This window comes from Lygodium microphyllum, chromosome 7 (assembly GCF_053477565.2).
Source record: "Lygodium microphyllum isolate KBCC chromosome 7, Lygodium_microphyllum_v1.1.10, whole genome shotgun sequence".
NCBI lineage: Eukaryota > Viridiplantae > Streptophyta > Polypodiopsida > Schizaeales > Lygodiaceae > Lygodium > Lygodium microphyllum.
The window spans coordinates 97,839,685-97,855,044 of NC_141141.1; the positions used below are offsets into that span (position 1 = coordinate 97,839,685).

Consider the following 15,360-nt stretch of genomic DNA (forward strand, 5'->3'; position numbering starts at 1 on the left):
ATTGCAGGTGGCGGGTGCTCGTCATTGTCACTTTATTCTTTATTCTTTTACTGACAGTTTGAATAAGGGAAGGCTGGCCACACATTGTGACTGTTCGAGTTCCCATTTTATGTCTCTCTCTTTTTTGCTCTTGCTCTTGCTCTCCCGCCACAGCTCTTCCAAGCAAGCTTCAATCCTTTTCACCTTTCAATTCCTTCCTACTGAATGCTTTTTTAGGTGGCGACCTCTCTTACAGAAACTCCCACTCAGATGTAGATTACACAAGAAGATCGGTGTGACCCCTCATTGTGTATTTTGTAAAAGGCATCTAGAGGATGAAAAACATCTCTTTTGGGATTTTCCAACAGTTTAACTTATCTAGCATATGATTAGAAAATGGCTAAAGGTGTCAACATTGGCTTCACCACGACCCTTTTTGGCAATTAGAGCACTTTGGACGATGCTTCCTAGAAATTGATTGCGCTTACTTATGTCTATGGTGGCATTGAAGTTTATCTTGGTCAAGAGGAATAGCATGGCCTTCAAAGAGAGTCCCCAATGGCCTCTTATTGAATGTATCAGCTCTCTACATGCTGACTTGATCTCCCTGCTAAAAGCATTTGAATCTCGCCACTAGATCTTCAAATTGTTTGGCAAGAAACTCAAGCTAATGCCCTAGCCTTTGTGCTAGCTCTGTTTTCTTTTGTTTCTTAGCCTGTTACATCTTATTGGTGATGTAAATATTCATATTTTGAAATACAATATCATGCATTAAGAAAAAAAAACCTCTTGACTCAAATAGTGGACTCGTTTTTCTTCCTATTCCAAGACACCACAAACTCACGCAAGAAATCCACAACTCTTAAATTAAAAAGTGGATCTCTTCACTTAAGAAAAAGAGCCACTTAACTCTAATAAACTTTGGGTAAATTTTTTGGAGCCCTACACCACCTTGCCACCCCACCATTGTAAAAGCAGGTTGCTCAATACTAATAAAAGAGAGAGAAGGTGAAAGGGGTAAACAACATCTATTTAGGTTCACTTGCGCATGTTCTTAGCGTGATCTTTTATAAGCTGCACCGTCTCTTAAAATTTAATTACATTGACGATATTGATATATAGCGCCAATTCTCGTTTCTTAATGGCAGCAGCAGAAGAAGAAGAGGGACAGCAGAATGAAGCTCTCAAAGCAGAGGGCGCTGTCCGTGGTGAGCGATCCTCGCTTCTCTCGCCTGCACTTCGACCCTCGCTTCCAGCGCGCCTTCAAACGCAAGCTCAAGATACCTATCGACTCGCGCTTCCGCCATATCTTCTCAGACAAGCGCTTCGCCGACCCGCTTGCTGTTGACAAGCGCGGCAGGCCCAAGCGCAAGTCGAAGAAGGACAAGAGAAGGGCGCGCCATTCCTTGCACCAATACTATGACATCGGAGATGACAACGGTGATGGCATCGACATTGTGCACAGCAATGGCCGACAGGACGAAGTTGATGATGAACCTGCTGTTGATTCAGAAGCTAACCATAAAACAGAGGAAGAAAAAGAAAGTTATGGTGTTACTGAAGACGTAAAAGAAGAAGAAGAAGAAGAAGAAGAAGAAGAAGAAGAGGAAGAAGAAGAAGGTGATGATGATGATGAAGTTACGCCAGACAGGCCAGTGGATGGAAAAAAGCAGGTGCAAACCAGCATACGGCGGCAGATGGGGGAGATTACTCACAGACAAAGCTCTGATGATGACACTTTTTCCTCTGAAGTCTCAGGCGAATCTTCCAGTTCGGAGGACACAAGCTCATCTATGTCATCTTCTGAAGATGGCAGCGATGTAGGAGAAGAATTGGAGCAACCTGAAGAGGTATGTCAACTGTACTTCTATTTCTGAATGCCAACACGCATGCGTGCTCTGTTCTTGTTGTTCAAACGTATGTCTGTCACAGTGTTTAACAGTAGGCAAGTCTTTGGGCTTTTGCAGGAAGCTGACGGGGAAAAAGTTCCTGTTACTGATAAAGAGACCCGACGGTTGGCTTTAGTCAACATGGATTGGGACCATTTAAAGGTACTCTATCATTGCCCATATTTAGGAAAAACTGATGCTTGCAGCTCTAGCAACATGAGCTACTACAAACATTACAAACAGAGAAAGTGTGATGGAGAATGTTTCAAACTCAAGATGGGCATTTCAAAAGGGAGAACACCTTGGAGGAACCATAAGGTTTTTTGGTAGGGGAATAGGTGTGATGGATGATGGAGACCACATCAACCTCAATACGCTCAACTATAATTGAAGAGCTAGCTGATGAAGGAAAATATGATGGCTCAAGCTTGATGGATGATTGAAAAATGGAGGAGGACCACCAACTCCAATAGTGGAGAGTTGGAGAGTCACCTCATTCAATGCCTTGAAAGATCACTGGTAAATGGTCAACTTGCTGATGAAGACATGATGGAAACAACTTAAAATTGAAGAGAACTTTTTTAAAGAATATAGTGATGTCCATGATGATCTTGCCTTATGGTGGAGAAATTCTTGGTAACTTTCCGACATAAAAATGAGGCTCTAGGTGGTTGAAAATATTAGACACTATGGTAGAGTAGGCTTTTTCTGGGAATGGCCCCCATGAATTTAAATGGTGACTAGAGGCCATGCATTTGACTTTCCAACTATTGAGTTCTCAATGTTTGCTTTTTAGTGTTTTCCTAGGCTCTCCTTGAAGTTTTGACTTTTTATGAACACCTTTCTGCATGATGACTTATTGAGTGAAATAATATTCGAATCAAAGAGTAATGCGTGTTTGTGATGCTCGGATTGGGGTGCTTTTATCAAGATTATAATTTAGACGTTGAAATTATGTCTTCTAGGATGACCAAATGTATACTTGTAGGAATGTTTCTGCCTCTAGAGTCTAGAGCCTCTTCTACTAACATTACCATTTTGATACCCGTTTGGTTCTCCATGGTAACTTACAACTAGTTAATGTCCAACAAAAGGGGCAACAAAGAGGGGTTTCGGATTATACATATCAAATGCATTATATGAACTTGACATCGGGTTTAGCTGAGATAAAGATGATGGGTCATTGGTGGTCTTGAAAGTGGTATGTCCTCCTTGAGCTGGGAGGTGGCCATCCTTATTAATTCAGTAGGCTTGATTGATGCATAACTCTTGTTGGAGTGCAGAGGGAAGATCGAGTGTAGTTAGGCTTTCTTCTATGCAAGTATTTGTTTGTAGCATGTATGTCTCATTTGTGAGTTGGGTTTATTTCAGTAGGCTATTTGTACTTTTATTACTAGATAGGGTGCTCATTTTCTGGTGCCTTTAAAAATAGCTTTCTTACATGGTGGTTTACATTAGGAGATCTATATGCAGCAGCCTGAGGGTTTTGTTGCAAAGGAAAAAGAGCACATGGCATATAAACTTAACAAGAGTTTGTATGGGTTGAAATAGGCACCATGAGAATGGTATTATAAATTTGATACGTTTATGCAATCTTAGGGATTCCATCACTTTCAAGTTGATCATTGCCTATACACCAAGAAGGCAACAAATGGCAACTTTATTATCTTGGCTCTATATGTGGATGACATGTTGATTGTAGGCAAGGATGTTCATGCCTATCCTCAGGGATAGATTGAAGGGTCTTTTTTATCTATCATAACAAGAGTATGCCACTAAGGTTTTGCAGTGTTTCAATATGGAGGGGGGAAAGCCATGGGTGTATCATTGCCTCCATATGTGAAACTTAGTGCAAATGATAGCCCTACATTTGATGATAGAAAGGTTGAAATAGCTGAGATACCTTATGCTTCGGTTGTTGGTTGCTTGGTGTACAAATTCTCTCTATGTTTCATTTTCAGATTGTACATATTGATAGTAAAAAGAATGTTGTGGTTGATGCACTGTCACATAAGCTACAAATTTCAGTTGTTAGCATGGTTTATCACATTGAGCTAGATGCCATGAAAGAGCAATATGTTGTTGATTCGGACTTTTGCTAATGTTTATGATCAGCTTTGCAATGGCCAAAGACATGGATACTTTGTGCTAATAGATGGATTTCTGATCATGCATGGACGACTATGTGTTACAAAGGAGTTAAGGCCTAGAATTATCTCTGAAAGTCATGTTCCTCTGTATGCAAGACACAGAGGTATTGATGCCACGGTCAAAGCAGTAGAGCATTTCTTTTATTGGCCAACTTTTAGGCATGATGTAGAATAGTTTGTTAAGACATGCATCGTATGTCAAAAGGTAAAGCATGATAAGTAAAAGATACCGGGTTTATTGCAGCCCTTGCCTATTCTAGATAGGCCTTGGTAGAGCATTGCAATGGACTTTATTTTTGAGCTTCCTAAGATACCTACAGGGAATGATGGGATACGGACTATCATTTGCAGGTTTAGCAAATAAGCCCATTTCATTCAGGTGAGGAAGAAAATAAAGTAAAGGTTGATCATATGTCACGATTGTTTTTGCAACATATCTTTAAGTATCATGGTATGTCAGAGTCCATCATTAGTAATCGAGACTCCCGGATGACTTATTTATTTTGGAAGGGCTTGTTTGAGAATATGGGTACCACGATGAAATTCTCATCATTCTTCCATTCGCAGACATATGGTCAGTTTGAGGAAGCAAATTTCATAGTGTTAGATATTTTGAGGTGCTATGTTTTAGACCACAAGACACTGTGGGACTAGTATCTGTCCTTGGTTGAGTTTGCTTACAACAACACAATGCATAGTTCTATCGGCAAAGCTCCATTTGAGGTGGTTGAGGGTGGTAAGAAGGTACCACCTATTCTGCAAACTAAGGATAAGATCTTTGAGGTTAATTGTTATTTGGAAAATTTGGATGTAGCTTATTCAAAGATAAAATATGCACTTCAAAGATCGCAAGAAAAGCAAAAGAGGGCAACTGATTGCCACAGACGTGCTTTGCAGTTTACAGAGGGTCATTATGTATTGTTGTGTTTTGAAAAGACAAGGTTGAAAGAGATGAAAGGAAGAAAAAGTTTGTATCTGAAGTTGAATATGAGATACTATGGGCCCTTTTAGGTGTTGGAGAAGATCAACGATGTGGCATATCGGTTGAAATTACCTCCACATTAGCAGATACACAATGCCTTTCATGTCAGTTTGTTGAGGCCTTTTCATGGTGATGTGCCAGAGGATTTGTCTGTTGAAATTCAACCTGAGGTTGAGGAGCTAGATGAGATTTTGATACCTGAGCAGATTTTGACACATAAGGATAGAAAGATCAAAGGTAATTTTTCTAGGAGATACCTGGTCAAATTTCAGAATTATTTACCAATGGATGTCAAATGGATGGAAGAGGATGACTTGGCAAACCATCCTCAGTTGTATTGGGTGTAAAGGGTCTTTAAGTGCTCTCCTGTGTATATATTACTTCACACATGTGAATCTGTTGAGAAACCCTTCACCCGCAATTTGTGTTTTTGCGTTTAGGGTTTGCAGCCCCAAAAAGGGGCACCATCCTAGACTAACTGTGCCTATTTATAGGCCACTCTCTCATTCATTCCTTACGGCTGATTCATTCAATCCGTCACCTCTTCTTTCCAACCTCTCCACTACCCTCACACCCCTTCAGGAGGACATTGCGGTTCGTGGTTTGTGGCTAAGTTCATCATCTTCCTTGTGCTACATCATCCTTGTTCCCTTGTATCACATTCACTCCATGATTCGGAACTTCATCATTCCATTCATCAGAGTTTCTTCTCTCTTCTCTTCTCTTCTCCATGTTTACGGAGTTCACTCCGTGTTCCTTCCTGCCAACCCTACTGTCTCGCTGGTACGTTATCTTTTGATATGGTATCAGAGCTGGATCTGCTTAACAACGGCAAAGATTCTCCACTCCAGTGAAGATAGAGACCGATGGCGGGTTCGGCATCCACTTTTCTTCTTCTTCCGCCGCATCAAAATCTCGTTTTTGCAGGTTTCAAGTGTTTTCAGCTTGCTACCCACACCCCTTTTGCGGAGGACATCGCAGTCTCAGCTGTTCGTTGCTATCGTCTACAGTCTATGCTTGTTTCCAGCCTTCCACCCGCAGTTTGCAACTGTTTATAGCAGAGCGATAGTTGCTGATCACTCTCCATTCAGAAAACAATCTCGTTTTTGCAGATTTCAGCCTCTTACTACTGGTCACATCCTCCTCCCATTGGCAACTCACTTCCAACCCTTCCACTACCCTTCCACCCCTTGAGGCGGACATTGCGGTTCGTGCTTCACACTACCCTCACACCCCTTGAGGCAAACATTGCGGTTTGTGGTTCATGGTGACTGACCTCTTTCTTCTTCAGCAAGGCACATTGGTATCCATAGCTTCTTTACCAACAAATGACCAGACTACTAGGTTCTTCTACTGTGGTATCATCGGCCACACCATCGATGCTTGCCGACTTTGACCTTTGCTCCCCACCACCCGGAGTATATGCGTCTTCCACCAAGCACTCCTTGTGCCACCTCTCCTTTCTGGGCCACAGAGATCGTTTTACATCGGCTATCAGAGTACTATGCTCAAGGCAATAAGACACATTCAATGTGCACCAAGTCCTTGCGAGCACATGGAGGATCGATTGGTGCTACGATCTCCTGGAGATCGTCGCAATGCCAACAACAGTCTTCTCCCACTTATTTTCAAGTACAGTGGCTTCCACGACCTACGGATCTTTAGTCAGCTCCATTGAGAGACAATGATTGTTTGATATCGTCTCCTCGTCAGTTTACTCCTTCGAGAGACGGTGGTTGCTCGACTCCTTCCTTTTCTTCGGCTACCCAGTTTGCTCCACTAAGAGATAGCGACTATTGCCCATCTCTTGCTCATTCTGAGCCCCACCCTTCCCCACCCTCGACTACTTAGGCTCGAGAGGCTACCTCTGGGAGCTCTTCGGTATCCCAGATACCTTCTTCAGCACGACTAGCGGCACTTCCTTCGTCATTAGACATTTCGGAGTCCGTGATCCATGAGTTTTTGGATTCCCTATCTACTTTAGAGGGGGATTCAGAGGGGGATGTTATTTCCTTGTCCTCAGAGGGGGTATCTACTTCTTCTTTGACTTCAGCGGGGGCCCCTCCATCTCCCACCTCAAAGGGGAACCTACTCCACATGAAGTTCTTCACCCATCCTCTACTTTCTTGGGGTGGCTGTCTTCGACCAGTCATCTCTTCTACTGATACCCAGGATCTTCAGGTACCACCTAGATCGAGACCTCAAAGGTTCAGTCGCGACTTGGTGAGGAGGCCTTCGTATTGCTTCTAGCATGGATGCACGGAGCTAGTGGCTTTTCTCTCGAGGTTGAGTTTCAAGTTTTCCAGTTCACTCTATCTGCTGTTCTTTACTACAGGTTTCCTTTGCGGTGGAAATCTTGGATCTTAGGGGTCCTCTACATCTTCTTGCCTTGGTCACTTGATTAGCATGGGGCCACCTCCCGAGATCGAGTACGGGCATATTCTTATGGTTCTCGGCACCATGCAAAGTCCGACATTCTTCCTACGCATTGTATGTTTTCTTTATCTTTGTACTAGGGCGCTTGGGCAAGTGAACAATTTCCCCATGAGGGATGCCGTGCAAGTGACACCTGCTGCATGAGCATTCTTCAGCATGTAGCATTGCATCTCCACTGCACTCTTCTCTTGTTCCTCTTTTTGGGCCTGAGAGGGGGTGTTGAGAAACCCTTCATTCGCAGTTTGCGTTTTTGTGTTTTTGCGTTTTGCGTTTAGGGTTTGCAGCCCTAAAAGGGGGCACCATCCTAGACTGATTGTGCCTATTTATAGGCCACTCTCTCATTCATTCCTTACGACTGATTCATTCGGTCCGTCACCTCCTCTCCAACCTCTCCACTACCCTCACACCCCTTCAGGAGGACATTGCGGTTCGTGGTTCATGGTTCGTGGCTGTCTTCATCATCTTCCTTGTGCTACGGCACCCTTGTTCCCTTGTATCACATTCACTCCATGATTCGGAACTTCATCATTCAATTCATCAGAGTTTCTTCTCTCTTCTCTTCTCGTCTCCATGTTTGCCGAGTTTACTCCGTGTTCCTCCCCGCCAACCCTACTGTCTTGTTGGTACGTTTTCTTTTGACAGAATCCACCCTAACAGGTGTAAGTGTATCGTACCCTAAGTATAAATACATTCTTTTATTCTTTGTGTGTACCACATTGGTACACACCTATCCGATGACTCACTCTCACTCTTATCATTGTCAAACACTCTTCAGCTTTGTGTCATTGAACTCCTTGATTACCGTGTCTGCTTTCGGCTCACAACTCTCTCTCTCTCTCTATCTACTTCCGTTTTGCCTTTGCAAACTAGTATTAGAGCCAATGGCTCACGCAAGCTATTGAGGAGTAGACGAGCAGACATTAGGTCGATTGATTGGTTGGTTGAATAGTCGAGTGATTGGTAGGGCGTAACGTGCAGGCAATTGGTCGGGTGTAGGCACAACAGGTGTCAGACGGACTGACGATTGACAGGAGGCGGCTGCACGATGTTACTGATCGACAGGTGGCTGTTGCACGACGTTACTGCTTGATGCGGTTGGAGGCAACGCTGCTGCGCGACGGGGCTGGAGGCGACCGTTGTGCGATGGGACTGGAGAGCTTCCGCGACAGGCGATAGGGTTTTTTGACCACACAACAATGGGTAGAGGCAGGACCTCAACGACCTATTTTTTTTCTTTAATTTACTTCATTTTATTTTACCCTCTCTACCGGTTGTTCACACATACAAGCACAGAGTGTAAATCTATGCAAATCCGTGTCTTAAAATTTGGGGCTTTTCCCAAATTTGGTGCTTGACACATATTACAGTGACCTTTGGACCATAAATTGCAGACATTGAGTGCACAGGCCTCTGAAATTTTTGAGGATTGTCAAATGCAAGTGAATTTTTTTGCTTGGATGAGCCAATTTCTTTGAAATTGTGCACTATTGGACCCCAAAATTTGGGGCTTTTGCAGAAATTGTGAAATTTCTGCAACATTAGCCCGCACTTGATGCTCCGAAAGATGTGTTTATGCAATTGGAGCAGATTCACTGCAGAAAATTTGGGGCTTTTCACATTGGTGATGTATTTTTGAGCCGTTTTGAGACTGGACAGTGAAGTTTGCAGAAGATTCACTGCTGAGTGGGAGTCTTAAGAGTTTTGGATGCCTCAAATGTTGAAAAAGGGCAGTTCCTCTTGGTACATGCATTGCTGAATACTCATTATGCAGTGAAACAGTGGTAAATACAGCATTTGGGTCACTGCATTTGGGAATTTCGGTGATGTACTACTGAAGTGGGAGCTATCCTTAATGCAAATGTATCAGATTTGATTTGTGCATATGCTGTAATCAATACTTGAGACTGAAATTTATAGCTAAACATTTGCTTCTTGGACACTTTGGAAGTACAAGAGTGTGTTCTTGTTGTTACAATTCAGAAACCTTGCTATTGGCTGAAAGCATTCAGCCCTTCATTGCAGTTGTGTATTGTTGAAGATGGGTGGCAGTGCATCTACATGTACAAAGAATCTCTTTGAGATTCATAAATTTGACAGAAATGGTTTTGATCTTTGGAAAGATCATATGCAAGGTATACTCTTTCTAAAGGATCGTGATGATGCTTTAGAAGAACATAAGCCTGTTGCTTTGTTCGATGAGGATTGGGCTAAAATGAATAAAAAGGCTATTACTTACATTAAAACGGCCGTCACAGATGATATCTTGGTTGATATAAAGGGGCTTGATATTGCCTATATAGTTTGGGAAAAGCTTAAGGCTACTTATGAGAATACAACTCCTGTCAATCAAGTACATCTCATGTGGAAGTTGGTCAACTTGAAGCTTGATGAGTCCAAACCTACCTCAGAGTATTTGAATGCTTTCATTGGTATTTTGATTCAGTTATAGGATGTAGGTTTGCCAGCTTTTAATCCTTAATTAAGGGCTATCTTCTTGCCCATGACCTTGCCCGATTTATGGGAAGCATTGGTTGTGTCATTGAGCAATAACCCCAACTTGACATTTGATGGTGTGCGTGATTCTATTCTGAATGAAGAGGTTAGACGCAAGGCAAGTGGGGAAAACAGTGGATCAACAACCTACAATGTAAGAGGAAGACCTGAAAAAAGATATAATGCTGCAAATAAAAACAAAAATCGTATCAAAAGCAAGGAAAAACAACAAGATGTAACTTGTTATCAATGTGGTCTCAAAGGGCATAAAAAGCCCGATTGCAGGTACTTTAAAAAGGAACAAGAATACAAAAAGCAAGCCAATGCAAAAGGCAAAAAGAATGACAAGGATGGCAGCTACATCCTTAAAGAGATAGAAAAAGCAAATGTGGTATCTAGTGTTGTTATTGAGAAAATAGAAGATGATAAAGATGTTGATTTGCTGGTTGTATTTTCAAATCCGCTTGCTATGATAGCGGAGGACATGTATATCACTAAAACAGATGTGATAGATGTCTTTGTTGTCAGCTCATGATGGTTTGTCACAATTGTGGATTGTTGACAATGGTGCTTCTTTTAATGTAACTCCATCTGTGGAGTGTTTTTCTACTTATGCAGGAGGTAATCTTGGAAAAGTCTACCTTGGCAACAATCATGCATGTGATATTAGAGGAATGTGCACCATACACTTGGCTCTAGAAAATGGTGAGAAATTGATACTTCATGATGTTAGGTATGTTCCTGGCATCAAGATGAGCTTGCTTTCTATTGGGCAGCTAGATGGTAAAGGCTATTTTACTACTTTTGGTGGTGGTATGTGGAAAATACAGAAAGGATCTATGCTAGTCACTAGAGGTGGTAAAAAGGAGACTCTGTATTATCTCTACTACAAGGCACTTCTTGGAAAGTTTGTTGAAGTTGTTGAAGTATAGTCACACATGGAGTTGTGGCACAAGCGTCTTGGACATATGAGCCAAAAGGGTTTGTAGGAACTCGCTTCTTTTGGAAGAGTTGATGTGAAAAGCTCAAAGCTTGATTTTTGGATGTTTGTCTTTGGTAAACATGTAAAGAGTCCCTATTCTCATGGAGCCTCTAGGAAGGCATGTACATATCTTGGATTTAGTCCAATTTGATGTTTTGCACCATGCCAATAAAAACTCATAGTGGTTTTTGTTATTTTGTGTCTTTTATTGATGACCATTCTAGGAAGCTATGGGTCTACTTGCTTAAGTAGAAAAGTGAGGCATTGGATGCTTTTAAAATGTTTTATGCATTGGTTAATACTCAAAAAGGCCTAAAGATAAAATGCATAAGAATAGATAATGGGGGAGAGTATGTATCTAAAGGATTCAGTAAGTTTTGTGATGACAATGGGATTAAACGAGAGCTTACAGTTCCTTTCAATCCATCTTCTAATGGTGTGAATGAGCGAATGGATCGCACGTTATGTGAGAAGATTCGGTGCATGTTGTCCACAGTTAATCTCTCGCAATTGTTTTGGGGAGAGGCACTTAAAACCGCGGTGCATATTTGCAACCGATCTCCACATCGTGCACTTGAAAGTGGTATCTGTGAAGAGGTTTGGTCTGGCAAACCTGCTTCATATGACCACTTAAGAGTCTTTGGTTGCGAATGCTATGTACATGTCTTTGTTGATAGTAGAACCAAACTTGACATGAAATCTCAGAGGCATCTTCATGGGTTATGGAGATGAAGGTGAAATGGGCTATCGAGTTTGGGTTCCAAGCATAGAAAGGGTGCTACGCAGTCGGGATGTGATATTCAATGTGTCAAAGCTGTCGAGAAATGTCACATCTAATGACTCAGACAAAAAGAAAGCTAAATTTCATCATAATCAGTTACTTGAGTAGCCATCAGCCATTGAAAATTCAGCTCCTTTTGATGCTGATTATGACAATCAGCGTATCATTATTGAACCAGATGAAAACGGGCAACAAGGGGAGGTTGAACATCAGCTTGAGCACCAAAATCAGCCTGTTGAAAATGAATTACAGCAGCCTGAAATTGTATTACAGCAACCTGAACATGTAGTTCAGCAGCCAGACAATGAAGTCATTGACATTCCCTTGGATGTGGATCCATTAGCTGATAACATTGATCGTTGGGTAAGAAGGTCTACACATGTCAGAAGACCTATGGGGAGATTTGATCCTTCTTTGGACTGCATTTTGCTCATAGATGAAGGTGAGCCTCTTACGTATAAAGAGGCCTTATCATGTGAGTTAAATAAAAAGTGGGAGCTAGCTATGCAGGAAGAAATGAAGTCATTGTATCAGAATGATACTTGGGATTTGGTGACATTGCCCAAGGATAGAAAAGCCATTCCTAACAAATGGGTCTATAAAATCAATGTGTGGATGGCAAGCCCAAATACAAAGCCAGACTTGTGGCTAAAGGCAATACATAAAAGGAGGGCATTGATTTTCAGGAAGTGTTTTCTCTTGTTGTCAAAATGACCACTCTTTGAGTATTATTTGCCATTGTAGCATCTATGGATCTTGAACTTGATCAATTGAATGTTAGAACTGCATTTCTGCATGGTGATCTGGAAGAATAGCTGTACATGAAACAGCCCGAAGGCTTTGTTATACATGGAAAGGAGCATTTGGTATGTAAGCTTAAGAGAAGCTTGTATGGTTTGAAATGGGCTCCTAGACAATGGTATAAAAAGTTTGATGCCTTCATGCTCTCACATGGTTTTAAAAGGAGTACTATAGATCACTGCTTATATATTAAGAAGGTTGATGATGGAAGCCTTATTATACTTATGCTTTATGTGGACGATATGCTTATTGTTGCTAAGCATAAAAGCCAGATTAATGCATTGAAAAGGCAGCTCAATTCAGCCTTTTTTATGAAGGATTTGGGTGCAGTTGATTATATTTTGGGCATGCGTGTAACACGAGATAGAGAGCAACAACTCTTATTTTTCTCACAAAAAAAGTACATCAGCAAAGTACTTGATCGTTTCTCTATGGCCGATACTAAGCATCTTGGTGTACCTTTTCCATTCTATCTTAACTTAGCAAAGTAGATTTCCCAAAAGATGATAAGGTAGCCAGTACCATGAAGGGCGTTCCTTATGCTTCAGCTTGTGGTTCACTTATGTATGCTATGGTTGCTACTAGACCTGACATTGCTTATGCAGTGGGAGTTGTAAGCAGGTTTATGTCAAATCTTGGCAAAGCACATCGGGAAGCAGTGAAATGTATCTTATGGTACCTTAAGGACACACAAAGAAAATGTATTTACTATGGCAAGGGTATGTTGGATTTGTAGGGGTATTGTGATGGAGACATGGCAGGTGACTTGGATACTCGCAAGTCTACTAGCGGGTATATCTTTACCTTGACGAGTGGGGCGGTCTCTTGGTGCTCTAGATTGCAAAAAATAGTAGCACTCTCTACCACTGAGGTTGAATGTATTTCAGCTACTGAAGCTTCAAAAGAAGCAGTTTGGCTTGGTCATTTGGTCAAGGATTTTTGGCTGCCCACCAAAACACTTGTACTTAGATGCAATAGCCAGAGCGCTGTATGCCTGGCTAAGATGCCATATTTCGTGCACGCACCAAACAATTGATGTTCGGTATCATTTTATTAGACAGGTTCTGGATGATGGTCTAGTCACCCTGACTAAGATCAAATCATAGGATAACCCTGCAGATATTCTTGCTAAGTGTACTGTACCCTGAGTATAAATACATTCTTTTATTCTTTGTGTGTACCACTTTAGTACATACCTTTCCGACGACACTCTCTTACTCTATCACTGTCAAACACTGTTTAGCTTTGGTTTATTGAACTCCTCGATTACTGTGTCTGCTCTGAGCTCTCTTTCTACAGAAACGTCAGTAGTCTGCATAGGTGCCACATGGTACCCTGCAGTCGGACAGTTTTTATCATTATTTTATGCAGTCGGCTGCATTTACTGCAGTCGACCTGGTGTTGGGTACTATTTTTTCTTGGCTATTTATAGTCAGTTTGTGGCACACTTTCAGATATTCTGATCTGACATTTGACAGAGTTGGTCTGCTGAGATTGATAGTGCGCGGGCTGACGGAGATTGAGGTTCTCAAGGCGGAGACACACGCAGATATTTTCTCTGTACTCGTGTATATTTTTGCACTCCTATACAGCATACTACACTGTAGATTTTCTGTGTTACATTGTCTCCTTTTCTCTCTCTCTCCCCTCTTTGTGTTCACTCTCTCTTAGTCTTTGTCCTACGCTTCTGCATCGTTGTACAACATGGTATTAGAGCGGTGAAATCGGACGGACTGATTGAAGAACCTACTTGAAGAAGAGATTTCAGCATGACATTGTTAGCGATTAGATTCTGGTCGGGCAGCCAGTCGGACTGCCACGTGGCAGTCCGACTTGGTTCAGGACAGTCGGCTGCATTTAATGCAGCCGACCTGCATTTATTGGGCGCTTGGTTTTTGGCTATTTATAGCCGATTTTTCAGCAGTCTTCTCCCACTTCTGTACGCAGGTTCTAGGCTGGAGATACGTGAAGATTCCGTCTCTGTTCGCAGATTTCAGGCAGGAGATCGTGCAGACTGCAGCGGACTTCGAGGTGAACAGCAGGTTGCATCGTCGAGGTGGAGACACGCAGTCCAGCGCACTGTGCCCGTGTATATATCTGCATATCACTTATACAGCAGATCTTCATCTTCCACTCTCTCTCTCCTCTCTCTGCGTTCTCTCTCTTTCAGTCTTTCGCTTCCGCATTGCTGCACTCTGACATGGTATCAGAGCAGTGTAGAAGGGCTGGCTGAGTGAAGAACCAACCTGAAGAGGAGTTTCCATCGCGACACAAGGCTACGTTTCCAGCGTTTGAAGGCGAGCAGGAGGGCTGCGCCTCGGAATAAGGTTGAAGCGAGTGTGGGCGCGCGGGAAAGGAGTCCAGTTGGTGGATTTGTTGCTGTCTGCTGCTGTTTGAAGAGGAGGAAGGCTGAGTTTTCAGTCTTCAAGTGCAGGTTTTGCTTTTTCATCGCCTTCGGCGGATGGAGAAGGTTCGGGATGCAGAAAAAAAGAGCCCTAGCAGGCTGCGTTTTCACAGTCAGAGGGGGCTGCTTTTGTGTTTGTGAAGGCATTACAGGTGAAGATGTCTACAGAGATTGACTTGGAGTTCCAGACGATCATGGACTGGAAGGTGGTTGTCTTACCGGCTCTTCCCGCAGATCAAAAGCTCGATGGCAACAATTACCGCATTTGGCGCGTGATGATGTTGGCCATCCTTGAGTCCTATGATTTGGTGGAGCTTGTACAGGAGGAGATCGACCGGCCCTCGGTGAGAGATGAGTCCAAACTCTCTTCCGATGCTCGTGCGGAGTTGGCCAAGGCACAGTCTCACTGGGACAAACTGAATGCCAGGATTCGTTCCTTTCTTTTTCTGTCTTGTACTACAGC

At 42.5% G+C, this 15,360-nt stretch overlaps 1 protein-coding gene across 1 annotated transcript in view; it reads left to right on the forward strand.

Annotated features, from left to right (window-relative positions):
- Positions 1 to 1,089: 1,089 nt before the first annotated feature.
- Positions 1,090 to 15,360, forward strand: part of LOC148033743 (pre-rRNA-processing ESF1-like protein) — a 44,948-nt gene continuing 30,677 nt past the window's right edge. The window contains exons 1-2 of the mRNA XM_087681737.1: positions 1,090 to 1,829; positions 1,947 to 2,030. Of these exons, the coding sequence (XP_087537863.1) occupies positions 1,155 to 1,829; positions 1,947 to 2,030 (759 nt within the window). The 5' untranslated portion in view covers positions 1,090 to 1,154. The remainder of the gene's footprint in view (positions 1,830 to 1,946; positions 2,031 to 15,360) is intronic.